Source organism: Accipiter gentilis, chromosome 5, assembly GCF_929443795.1.
Source record: "Accipiter gentilis chromosome 5, bAccGen1.1, whole genome shotgun sequence".
In the NCBI taxonomy this organism is placed as follows: domain Eukaryota; kingdom Metazoa; phylum Chordata; class Aves; order Accipitriformes; family Accipitridae; genus Astur; species Astur gentilis.
Window position 1 is genome coordinate 40,527,692 of NC_064884.1, and position 12,501 is coordinate 40,540,192.

General features: G+C 49.3%; 1 protein-coding gene and 2 gene segments (V, D, J or C); all 3 read right to left on the reverse strand.

Annotated features, from left to right (window-relative positions):
• Positions 1 to 12,501, reverse strand: part of LOC126038902 (M1-specific T cell receptor alpha chain-like) — a 198,391-nt gene that overhangs the window by 83,767 nt on the left and 102,123 nt on the right. The window lies entirely within an intron of this gene.
• Positions 11,544 to 12,501, reverse strand: part of LOC126038910 (Ig heavy chain V region C3-like) — a 39,530-nt gene continuing 38,572 nt past the window's right edge. The window contains exon 3 of the V gene segment in view: positions 11,544 to 11,614.
• LOC126038907 (Ig heavy chain V region 914-like) lies at positions 11,609 to 12,403 on the reverse strand. The segment is given in 2 exon segments: positions 11,609 to 12,016; positions 12,319 to 12,403. Coding segments are annotated over 2 exon segments (459 nt in total).

Genomic DNA, 12,501 nt, shown 5'->3' on the forward strand with positions numbered 1-12,501 from the left:
GGTCACTGCTCAGCAGAGAGATATGAGATTGATGTGAGAGCAGGAACAGGTTTTTCCAGACCCTGCTTAAATATGGATGCAATTAAGCAAGTGGGGATGTCCATGCAGCCCTCAGAATCAGAGTACTTGTATGCTATCTGTAGTGCCTGGTCATGCAGTGGCTGCCAAGTTCACATGGGAAAGTCCTTGAGAAGGAGTTGACTCTCATCTCTCTTGCGATTGCAGCATACACACCCTCAATTCCTCATAGACTCCTGTCCTGGTTTCAGCTGGGATAGAGTTAACTGTCTTCCTAGTAGCTGGTACAGTGCTATGTTTTGAGTTCAGCATGCGAAGAATGTTGATAACACTGATGTTTTCAGTTGTTGCTCAGTATTGTTTAGACTATAGTCAAGGATTTTTCAGCTTCTCATGCCCAGCCAGGGCACAAGAAGTTGGCACAGGACACAGCCAGGGCACCTGACCCAAACTGGCCAACGGTGTATTCCATACCATGTGACATCCTATCTAGTATAGGAACTGGGGTTGGAGGTGGGAAATCGCTGCTCGGGGACTAGCTGGGTGTCAGTCGGCAGGTGGTGAGCTATTGCCCTGTGCATCATTTGTACATTCCAATCCTTTTATTACTACTGTTGTCATTTTATTAGTGTTAGCATAATCATTATTAGTTTCTTCTTTCCTGTTCTATTAAACCGTTCTTATCTCAACCCAGGAGTTTTACTTGTTTTTCCTGATTTTCTCCCCCATCCTACTGGATGGGGGGGAGTGAGTGAGCAGCTGCATGGTGCTTAGTTGCTGGCTGGGGTTAAACCACGACAGTCCATTTTGGCGCCCAACGTGGGGCACGAAGGGTTGAGATAACGACAAACCTGACCAGAGCTTGTGAAAACAAATTTGTTCCAAGCGTTCATTGTGTTGATTTATGTGTTTTTAGTGTTGTTGCTCTGGTCTTTAAAGCTCTGTTATGTATCACCTTGCTTGCTGTATGTAGTTCCTCTTCTACTGCTTATCATCCGTGGGAGGGAGGTTAAGGTTTTCGCTTTTATGTATGGTATAACACTGGTTTATGGTATGATAAAGTCATTGGCTGTGGGATTAAGCCAGTATTTGCACTTAGCATTGTCACCTTTATACTGCGGGAGCCTTCTGTGGGAAACTATTAATAATTATAGCATTTACCTCTCCTCCATGGAAAACCAGTCTATGGGTGGGGTACCTTTCTTCCCCTCCCCTTTCTCCTTCAGTCCAGTTACAATGGTGTTTGAGAATTTTGAAAAATTGGGATACTCCTGGGGCGTTGGGACTAGCACGGTCCTAGCTCTGCTGCTAGGAATTAGCATACTTCTGAATGTGGTTCAGCTGTCATTTAAGGTTAAACAGCTATTTAAGAATATCACCCAGAGATGTGCCCCAAGGCTGGATAATTATGAGTGGCAGGGTGTGTGGGGTAGTATGGGCAAGTACCTAGAAAAGTGGGCACCTCCAATGTTTTGGAAATTTACCCCTGAACAAGTGCAGGATCCAGAAGAACTAGTAAAATATTTGGAAAAGGTATGCTGTCACCTCAGCAGCTCCAGAGAGATACAAATCACTGCAACGTGCTGGGGCCTGGCCCATGCCTATTGAGCCCTGTTCAACACCACTCAGTACCCTCAAGGGGAAGAGAAGGTCTCTAGGCCTAACAACAAAACAATGAGCGCCACGGCCACCCAAACCTCAGCAACGGGTGCTGTGGCCCCTCCAGGTCCGGCAAGGAGCATTGCAGGCACCCAGACCTTGGCGACAGGCACTGTGACCCCTCCAGCCCCAGCGATGAGATCTCGGGCTACCCAAACCTCAACAACAGGCACTGTGGTCCCTCCAGCCCCAACAACGAGCACTGTTGCTACCCAAACCTCGGCGACAGACACTGCGGTTATCCAAAACCCGGCGAGCGATACTGCAACTGAACCAGCGGACCAACCTGCACCAGTATCAGTTGCCCCTGCACATAAAAAGAAATATACAAAAAAATCAGTTCGCTTAGTGAAGGATGAAGGTGAACCAGGGTCATCACGGGAACCGGAGGAAGAGGCAGAACCAGAGGTAATAACCTGGTCCCTATCCTTGAGTGAGCTGCGGGATATGCGAAAGGATTTTGGCCACTGTATAGGTGAGCATATTATCACCTGGCTCCTCCGATGCTGGGACAATGGGGCTAATAGCTTGGAATTGGAAGGTAGGGAAGCCAAGCAGCTGGGATCACTCGCCAGAGAAGGTGGCATTGACAAGGCAATTGGAAGAGGGACACAAGCCATCAGCCTCTGGAGGCGACTCCTGTCAAGTGTGAAGGAAAGGTACCCCTTTAAGGAAGATGTTATATGTCAGTCAAGCAAGTGGACAACCATGGAAAAAGGTATCCAATATCTCAGGGAATTAGCTGTGCTAGAGATGATTCATCATGACCCGGACAACCCACAATTACCCAAAGATCCAGATGAAGTCCAATGCACACGACCCATGTGGCGGAAGTTTGTACAGAGCGCACCATCGTCCTATGCCAACACATTGGCAATAATGTCCTGGAAGGATGAAGAGGCACCAACAGTGGAGGAAGCAGCTCACCAACTCCATCAATACGAAGAAAATCTCTCCTCCTCCCTACAAGCCTGCATTTCAGCTGTGGAGAAGCTGTCCCAGGATGTCCAACAAATCAAAGAGGATATGTCCTACTCCACACTTGTAAGGACCAATGTCTCAGCTATTAGGAGTGAGCGGTCTTCTGCCCAAGAAAGAGAATATAGAAGGTATACACCGCAAGGTGCCCTGTGGTTTTACCTATGTGATCAGGGAGAGGACATGAGGAAATGGGACGGAAAACCTACCTCGGTCCTAAATGCACGGGTACGTGAGCTGCGAGGAAAAACCACCACAAAAGGGGACTCTCCCAGGAAAAATGCCGCTCCAGTTTCCAAACAGAGTAGAAGGGCTGATTTTATTTCCGATCCTCTTGAAGGGACTTCTGAGCCAATTTTACGAGAAGTGAATACTGAATACTCTAACCAGAATTAGAGGGGCCCTGCCTCCAGCCAGGTGGAGGAAAGGGATAACCCGGGTCTATTGGACTGTGTGGATTCGATGGCCTGGCGCGTCAGACCCACAGGAGTATAAGGCTCTATTAGACACTGCTGCACAGTGCACTGTAATGCCATCAAGTTTTAAAGGGACAGAACCCATTTGTATTTCTGGTGTGACAGGGGGATCTCAAGAGTTAACTGTATTGGAAGCTGAAGTAAGCCTAACTGGAAATAAATGGCAGAAACACCCCATTGTGACTGGTCCAGAGGCTCCGTGTATCCTTGGCATAGACTATCTCAGGAGGGGGTATTTTAAGGACCCGAAGGGGTATCGATGGGCTTTCGGTATAGCTGCCTTGGAGACGGAGGGCACTGAACAGCTGTCTACCCTGCCTGGTCTCTCTCAAGACCCTTTGACTGTGGGGTTGCTGAAGGTTGAAGAACTACAAGTGCCAATTGCTACCACAACGGTGCACCGGCGGCAATATCGCACCAACCGAGACTCTCTGATTCCCATCCACAAATTGATTCGCCAACTGGAGAGCCAAGGAGTGATCAGCAAAACTCGCTCACCCTTTAATAGTCCCATATGGCCAGTGCGGAAGTCTAATGGGGAATGGAGATTAACAGTTGACTATCGTGGCCTGAATGTAGTTACCCACCGCTGAGTGCTGCCGTTCCAGATATGCTAGAACTTCAATACAAGCTAGAGTCAAAGGCAGCCAAGTGGTATGCCACAATTGACATTGCTAATGCGTTTTTCTCAATCCCTCTGGCAGCAGAGTGTTGTCCACAATTTGCCTTTACTTGGAGGGGTGTCCAGTACACTTGGAATCGATTGCCCCAGGGGTGGAAACACAGCCCCACCATTTGCCATGGACTAATCCAGACTGCACTGGAAAAAGGTGAAGCTCTGGAACACCTGCAATACATTGATGACATCATCGTATGGGGCAACACGGCAGAAGAAGTCTTTGAGAAAGGGAAGAAAATAATCCAAATCCTTCCGAAAGCCGGTTTTGCCGTAAAAGAAAGTAAGGTCAAGGGACCTGCACAGGAGATCCAGTTTTTGGGAATAAAATGGCAAGATGGATGTCGTCAGATCCCAATGGACGTGATTAACAAAATAGCAGCTATGTCTCCCCCAACTAACAAGGACACACAGGCCTTCTTAGGTGTCATGGGGTTTTGGAGAATGCATATTCCAAATTACAGTTTGATTGTAAGCCCTCTCTACCAAGTGACCCGGAAGAAGAATGATTTTAAATGGGGCCCTGAACAACAACAAGCCTTTGAACAAATTAAACGGGAGATTGTTCATGCCGTAGCCCTTGAACCAGTCCGGACAGGACAAGATGTTAAAAATGTGCTCTACACTGCAGCTGGGGAGAATGGCCCTACCTGGAGCCTCTGGCAGAAAACACCTGGGGAAACCCGAGGCCGACCTCTGGGGTTTTGGAGTCGAGGATATCGAGGATCCGAGGATCGCTATACTCCAACTGAAAAAGAGATACTGGCAGCGTATGAAGGAGTTCGAGCCGCCTCAGAAGTGGTTGGTACTGAGACACAGCTCCTCTTAGCACCCCGACTGCCAGTGCTGGGCTGGATGTTCAAAGGGAGGGTCTCCTCTACACATCACACGACTGACGCCACGTGGAGTAAGTGGATCACACTGATCACACAACGGGCTCGCATAGGAAACCCCAGTCACCCAGGAATTTTAGAAGTGATCACGGACTGGCCAGAAGGCAAAGATTTTGGAATGTCGCCAAAGGAGGAGGTGACACGGGCTGAAGAGGCCCCGCTGTATAATAAACTGCCAGAAAATGAGAGGCAATATGCCCTGTTCACTGATGGGTCCTGTTGCATTGTGGGAAAGCATCAAAGGTGGAAAGCTGCTGTATGGAGTCCTACACGACAAGTTGCAGAAACTGCTGAAGAAGAAGGTGAATCGAGTCAGTTTGCAGAGGTGAAAGCCATCCAGTTAGCATTAGACATTGCTGAAAGAGAAAAGTGGCCAGTGCTCTATCTCTATACTGACTCATGGATGGTGGCAAATGCCCTATGGGGGTGGCTACAGCAATGGAAGCAGAGCAGCTGGCAGCGCAGAGGTACATCTATTTGGGCTGCCGCACTGTGGCAAGATATTGCATCCCGGCTAGAGAATCTGGTTGTAAAAGTACGTCATGTAGATGCTCACGTACCCAAGGGTCGGGCCACTGAAGAACATCGAAACAACGAACAGGTGGATCAGGCTGCCAAGATTGAAGTGGCTCAGGTGGACCTGGACTGGCAACATAAGGGTGAGCTATTTATGGCTCGGTGGGCCCATGATACTTCAGGCCATCAGGGAAGGGACGCAACATATAGATGGGCTCGAGATCAAGGGGTGGACCTGACCATGGACACTATCATGCAGGTTATCCATGAATGTGAAACATGTGCTGCAATTAAGCAAGCCAAGCAGTTAAAGCCCCTGTGGTATGGAGGGCGACGGCTGAAATATAAATTTGGGGAAGCCTGGCAGATTGACTATATCACACTCCCACAAACTCGCCAAGGCAAGTGCTATGTGCTGACAATGGTGGAAGCAACCACTGGATGGCTGGAAACATATTCTGTACCCCATGCCACTGCCTGGAACACTATCCTGGGCCTTGAGAAGCAGGTCTTGTGGCAACATGGCACCCCAGAAAGAATTGAGTCAGACAACGGGACTCATTTCCAAAACAACCTCATAGACACCTGGGCTAAAGAGCATGGCATTGAGTGGGTGTATCATGTTCCCTATCATACACCAGCCTCTGGGAAAATCAAGCGATACAATGGACTGTTAAAGACTACATTGAGAGCAATGGGGGGTGGAACTTTCAAACATTGGGATACACATCTAGCAAAAGCCACCTGGTTAGTCAACACCAGAGGATCTGCCAATCGGAGTGGCCCTGCCCAATCAGAATTTTTACATACTGTAGAAGGGGATAAAGTCCCTGTAGTGCACATGAAAAATATGCTAGGGAAAACAGTCTGGGTTACTCCTGCCTCAGGCAAAGGTAAACCCATTCGTGGGATTGCTTTTGCTCAAGGGCCTGGGTGCACTTGGTGGGTGATGCGAAAAGATGGAGAAGTCCGATGTGTGCCTCAAGGGGATTTGATTTTAGGTGCAAATAGCCAGAATTAAACTGTATGATATTAGCTGCTATATAACCCTGCCACTGTATGTTATCATTACTATAATTGTTATATGCTATATCCATAGTACTACAGTAAGAATCATTTGGATCAAGCAAGAAAGAACTGTGATAAAACTGAGCAAAGCGCAGTAGTGATGGAACCAGAACTGACTCCAGCATGCAACAATCCAACGGTGCACACCATCCTCCTGCTGCGTCAGATGTCAGCTGCTCGTCACACCGCGCTGAAGCCCAATTCTGCTCTACCGACTGAGAGGACTTTGCACCATCCCTCCTGACCAGACAGACTGGTATGACAGATGGAGCCCAGAGTCGGAAACTAAATGAACTCAACAAATGTCTTAAAAACATAACTCATGAACTAAAGGAATGATATCTCTGTGTGTGTATACACATATATATATATATCTCATTGTTCATATGTCTCGAAAGGATGGAAAGGTGGTGATTTGATCAGGATGTAACTAAAGGTATGGGAACTGAGCATGACGTCAATGGTATAGAATAAGGGGTGGATACTCTCCTGGTTTCAGCTGGGATAGAGTTAACTGTCTTCCTAGTAGCTGGTACAGTGCTATGTTTTGAGTTCAGTACGTGAAGAATGTTGATAACACTGATGTTTTCAGTTGTCGCTCAGTAGTGTTTAGACTATAGTCAAGGATTTTTCAGCTTCTCATGCCCAGCCAGGGCACAAGAAGTTGGCACAGGACAAAGCCAGGGCACCTGACCCAAACTGGCCAACTGTGTATTCCATACCATGTGACATCCCATCTAGTATAGGAACTGGGGGTGGGGGCGGGAAATCACCGCTCGGGGACTAGCTGGGTGTCGGTCAGCAGGTGGTGAGCTATTGCCCTGTGCATCATTTGTACATTCCAATCCTTTTATTACTACTGTTGTCATTTTATTAGTGTTATCATAATCATTATTAGTTTCTTCTTTCCTGTTCTATTAAACCGTTCTTATCTCAACCCAGGAGTTTTACTTGTTTTTCCTGATTTTCTCCCCCATCCTACTGGATGGGGGGGAGTGAGTGAGCAGCTGCGTGGTGCTTAGTTGCTGGCTGGGGTTAAACCATGACAACTCCGAACAGTTACGAATTACAGTTAGCAGTTCACTCAGAGTATGAAAAACATTGCAGGAAGTAAAAAGTGTCTGGAGCGCTACGATTGGGAGGGGGAACCCTCTAGGGACTGTCCCTCTGGACAGTCAAATTCTGAAAGCTCGCTCACAACTCATCAGTCTGCTGGTGGCAATGCAAATCCATGCATTGGCACCTGCAGCAGTCAGACCGCAAACAGCTGCACGAGTCATAGCCATTCTGTCTATTAGTTCACGGGCTTTGTGATGCGGTTGCAATGCACAGAGAATCTTGACCTGTTATGTTGGCCAAGGTGACATACACGTTAGTTTTTGGCTGAGGTGGTATTCATATTGCCGCACCATCTAGGATGTTCCAGACGATGATGGTCGTACAAATCGAGCGGGAGTCCGTCGTGGGCCTGTATCTGTGGAAACACAAGCATAATCTCGCCCCCAGGTTATTAATGGAAATGGACCTTCCCATTGCCCTGTTTCTAGATTCTTAACTAAAACCATGACCTTACCCCTAATTTTGGCTTTAGCTAACTTTTCTTGTGGAGAGAGATTCCCTACTCCCCTTTTTGTGTTTCGTCAATTAACACCTGCGGTATTGCCCTTTGCAAAGATCTATGAACACAATTAATTAAACACAGTAAAAGCAACATTATACCTAAGAAAATACATAAGAATAAAAGACTGTTCAGGTAATGCCAATGTCACAGAGAAAGAGGTTTGATTAATAGCTTTAGCTAGTGACACCCAAACATTCTTAGTGTCCCATGGCGTTAAATGATGTGGATCAATCACCAGTGTCACTGTCATGCTGCTTACTACAGTCAGTGTGTTCCATACCAATCTCAGCATAAGGTTCCAAATTTCTGGGTAAATCAGGAACGTATCTGCCAGACATGGATGATGTGAGTTTTTGTCCAATTGCTGCCAAGGCTTGCCATCCCAGTGCACTTAGTTGTCTTGCAGAAGTTAAGCTATCGCTGCCCCGCAATAAATCCAGCAGCGGCTGTAAGTCTGTATTTGTAATACCACAATAAGGTTGAATCCACCGTAGGTCTCTGTTTAAACCTTTCTCCCTCTTTGGGCATTATTTCCCCTTTTTGTACACACAGGTCAATCAATTCCTGCATTTTATCCTTGGGGGATTTCTCTTCCACCTTACCCACTACTTTAGCAAAAGAGTCCATACTTTCTACAATCACATTTGCTGCTTTTTCATATGCTTTTTTTGTCAACGGTTGCCTACATTTACCCCCGTCTCTTTTTCACATTTCCTCCAGCAATTCTAACATTTTCTCTTTTTGCTCTAGTATTATAGTAGCCAAATCCTCATTTGCATTATTTGAATCAGGGTATATGCTAGGTATAACTTGTTCATGTTGAACGGTGGTATCTGGGGGCTGTTTTCTCGTAGGCAGATTTTTACTTGCTTCCTGATTCTGTGGTGTTTCCTTTAAGCGTACAGTTAGGGAGGCTTGGGAACTGTCAGATGGCTGATTAATATCGGCAGTCCCAGGGAGTGGAGCAGAAGTCAAGGGCACAGGAGCAGGCAGACAAGCTCCAAAAAGTCTCTTTCGCTGCATTATGTTTTTCTTCCCGCTTTTCACTTTTGCTTGCGGTTGGAGAGAGAGCAGCAAAAGCAGCCACAGCCGCTTTACAATCTGCTTTCATTTCTTGCAGAGTTGTCTTAATTAATTTCCATAAAGTTGCAAGACCTTTAACTTCTTTAGACCCGTCACTAATTTCATCCCATGGGGAGGTTCCGATAGCTTCCCAGGTACTAAGCTCGAAAGCTGTACCCACACTAATTACTCGGAATAAGTTCTCTCTCCCAAGCCCATAAAAGCAACCCCTTTATCAGGGAGTGATCGCATTTCAGTCCTCTCTTAGAGAGAATATGAAGGAGGTTTAGGACTGCTTCTTGCTCTTTGTCCAACCCCATCTCCTTCTCCGACCGCTCATCTCATCAGGGCGAGATTCCAACCTCCTATTCGCTTGCGCAAGCTTCCTCGAGTCTTCCCAGCTCAGCTGAGGCTCAAGCCACCCTGCCAGGGCAGCAGGGATAGTTTTGGCTGGCTTCTCTTCTCCCTCGCCAGTTAGAAATTCTTGTAGAGATGACAAAGAGCTGATCTGAGGGTCCCTTGTTCGGGAGCCAATTGCAGCAGAGGATCCACAGGGGACATCACAACACAGACCAATGTGATCAAGTGAAGCCCATTTACTACAACTTTCAGCACAGTTATATACCCTATGCGCTTATGCACGCACCTTATACAATGCTCTGTTTGGTACAATATCTAGTTTCACGCAGCGCTATCTTATCCTTTTATTGGCTGCTCAAGCTTCTTCACAAGGCGTCTTGCGGTTGCTTATCTTTTTCTTTGGCACCCAGGAGTTGTTTGTCAGGCTCTTCTTATCTTCCTTTTCCCAGCGTACAAGGACACAGTGTCCTTGTCCGCTTCAGCACTTTGTATGCTTATGCTTCATTCCAGCTGAAGGCTGGATTGCTCACATGTCCTCGCTCAGCCAAGAAATCCTCAACATCCATGAACCTCACCATCATGTTCGTCTAGAGACAGTGGGCCTTCACACATATTGCACACAGTGACCTCGTGTGACCACAACAAAACCATCACATATTGAGAGCATAGTACCATTAATACAATAATAGAATGATTAGAATCATAGATCATAGAATATCTCCAGTTGGAAGGGACTCATAAGGATCATTGAGTCCAACAACCTGCTCCTCGCAGGACTGCCTGAAACTGGACCATAGGACTAAGAGCATCGTTGTGCTGGTTTTGGCTGGGATAGAGTTAATTTTCTTCATAGTAGCTCCTATGGGGCTATGTTTTGGATTCGTGCTGAAAACAGGTTGATAATTCAGGGGTGGTTTTGTTATTGCTGAGCAGTGCATACACAGAGTCAAGGCCTTTTCTGCTCCTCATACAGCCCCAGCAGCAAGTAGGCTGGGGCTGAACAAAAACTTGGGAGGAGACACAGCCAGGACAGCTGGCCCCAACTGACCAAAGGGATGTTCCGTACCATATGATGTCATGCTCAGCATCTAAAACTCGGGGGAAGAAGAAGACGGGCAGACACTTGGGGTGATGGCGTTTGTCTTCCCAAGTAACTGTTACGTGTGATGGAGCCCTGCATTCCTGGAGATGGCTGAAGAGCCACCTGCCAAAGCAAAGCAGTGAATGAATTCCTTACTTTGCTTTGCTTGCATGTGCAGATTTTTGCTTTACCTATTAAACTCTCTTCATCTCAACCCATGAATTTTCTCACTTTTACTCTTCCAATTCTCTCCTCTATCCTGCCATGGGAGGAGTGAGAAAGCGGCTGTGTGGAACTTAGTTGCTGGCTGGGGTTAAACCACAACAATCATCCAGATGCTCCTTGAACTTTGACAGCCTTGCTGCCCTGGCCACTTCCCTTGGGAGCCTGTTCCAGTGACTGACCAACCTCTCAGTAAAGAACTTTTTCCTTATGTCCAATCTGAACCTCCCTCCTGCACTCATCCAGCCCAAAGCACATCTGCTCCACCTGCAACTAAGCCCCTCAAGGCTGTCATTGCCAGAGCATGGGGGATCCCTTTGTACGAACCCCAGCTTCACCACTGCCTCCTCACAGCGTGCTGGGTTAGCAAAAGTTTTCATGTCTCTCAGGCCTTTGCAGGACACACTAGTGAAGAAAGATTTGCAGCTAAACTGTCTTTCTCTCAACCCACATGTTCTCTTCCTTCTCTCCTCCGATTCTTTCCCCGATCCTGCTGAGGGGGCTGTGAGACAGAAGTTGTGTGCGGCTACCAGGGTTTACCCTCAGCAGTCCCTTTTGGTGCCCAACATGAGGCACGGGTTTTTTGACAGAACAAGTCTGAGTGGAGGTGTGCTAGACCGAAGTTATAGCTCCCAAGCTATTTACCTATAAACTGGCAGGCTCCTCTGCTTGCCACAGGCCTCACCTGCTTAACTTCATTTTCAATGGCAATGCCAGGCAATGGTGTTGCCAAAGTCCAAGTGCTTTGGGTACTCCAGGGAAGAAGGGGCCAAGGGAGGGCAGCGACGGGCTGCAAGCAGGCAGAGCAGCCGGCCAGCTTGGGTGACGGAAACACACTGAACCCCCTTCTCAGAATAAAACACTGCATTTGGGACTCAGGTGATGGAACTTGGCAGTGCTGGGAAAGGAGCTCTTCCCAAAATCCAGGACCACCTGCAGTGTGCACTGATAGACAATCTCTTCCCGGGAACAGCCCTCAGCCACCTCAGCACTCACTGACTCCAAATGTTGTGCACCCTGGGCCGGGCCCCAGCAGGTTTGTGTTAAAGCTCAGCTGGATTTCCTGTCCCCGTGTGAGAACAGCGCAGAAGTAGCGGGCAGAGTCCCGAGGCTGCAGGTCCCGCAAGGACAGAATCGACTCGGACCGGGAATTGTCCCGGGACACCGTGGCTCGACCCTGCACTCCTGCACCGTACTCCTTCCAAGTACCCGATTGCCCGCCGATGTAGGACACGTACTCGAGACTGCCGCCGGCCGACTGACGGTACCACCTAATTGCGTAATCTCTAAAGCTGAATCCGGATCCCCGGCAGGAGAGGCGCACGGTGCCCCCGGGCGCTCGCAGCCCTCCGCCGTCCTCCACCAGCCTCAGCTGCGCCCACAGCCCTGCGGACGGAGAGCGCAGGCAGCCGGGCAGGGCGCGCCCACGGCCCGAGGACGCTCACCCGCCGCCCCGGCACAGCCCCAGCCGCCCCGGGGCTGAGCCGCGCCTGCTCCCGACACCTGCGCCCCGACCCGCTGCCCGAAAGCCCTCTCCCCCGCACTCTCCGCCGCCCGCTCCCCGCCTCCCCGCTAAGGAAGGCCAGCGCCAGGCGACAGCGCGCCCGGCGCCGGAGCGGCCGCGGCCCCGGGCAGCCCCAGCCCCGGGCCCAGCCCCGGGCTCGCTGCCCGCCCCGCCCGGCTCTCACCTGCCGGCCCCGCGGCCAAGGCCAAGGCCAGGAGCCACGGCCCCAGCCCGGGCGCCATCGTGCCCTGCCGCGCCGGGGCCGGCCGGGGCTGAAGGGCCCGGCGGGAGCCGCAGAGGAGCCGAGCGGAGCCGCGCTCGGGCCCGGGCCCGGGCTCGGGCTCGGGCTCGGGCTCGGGCCGGCTTC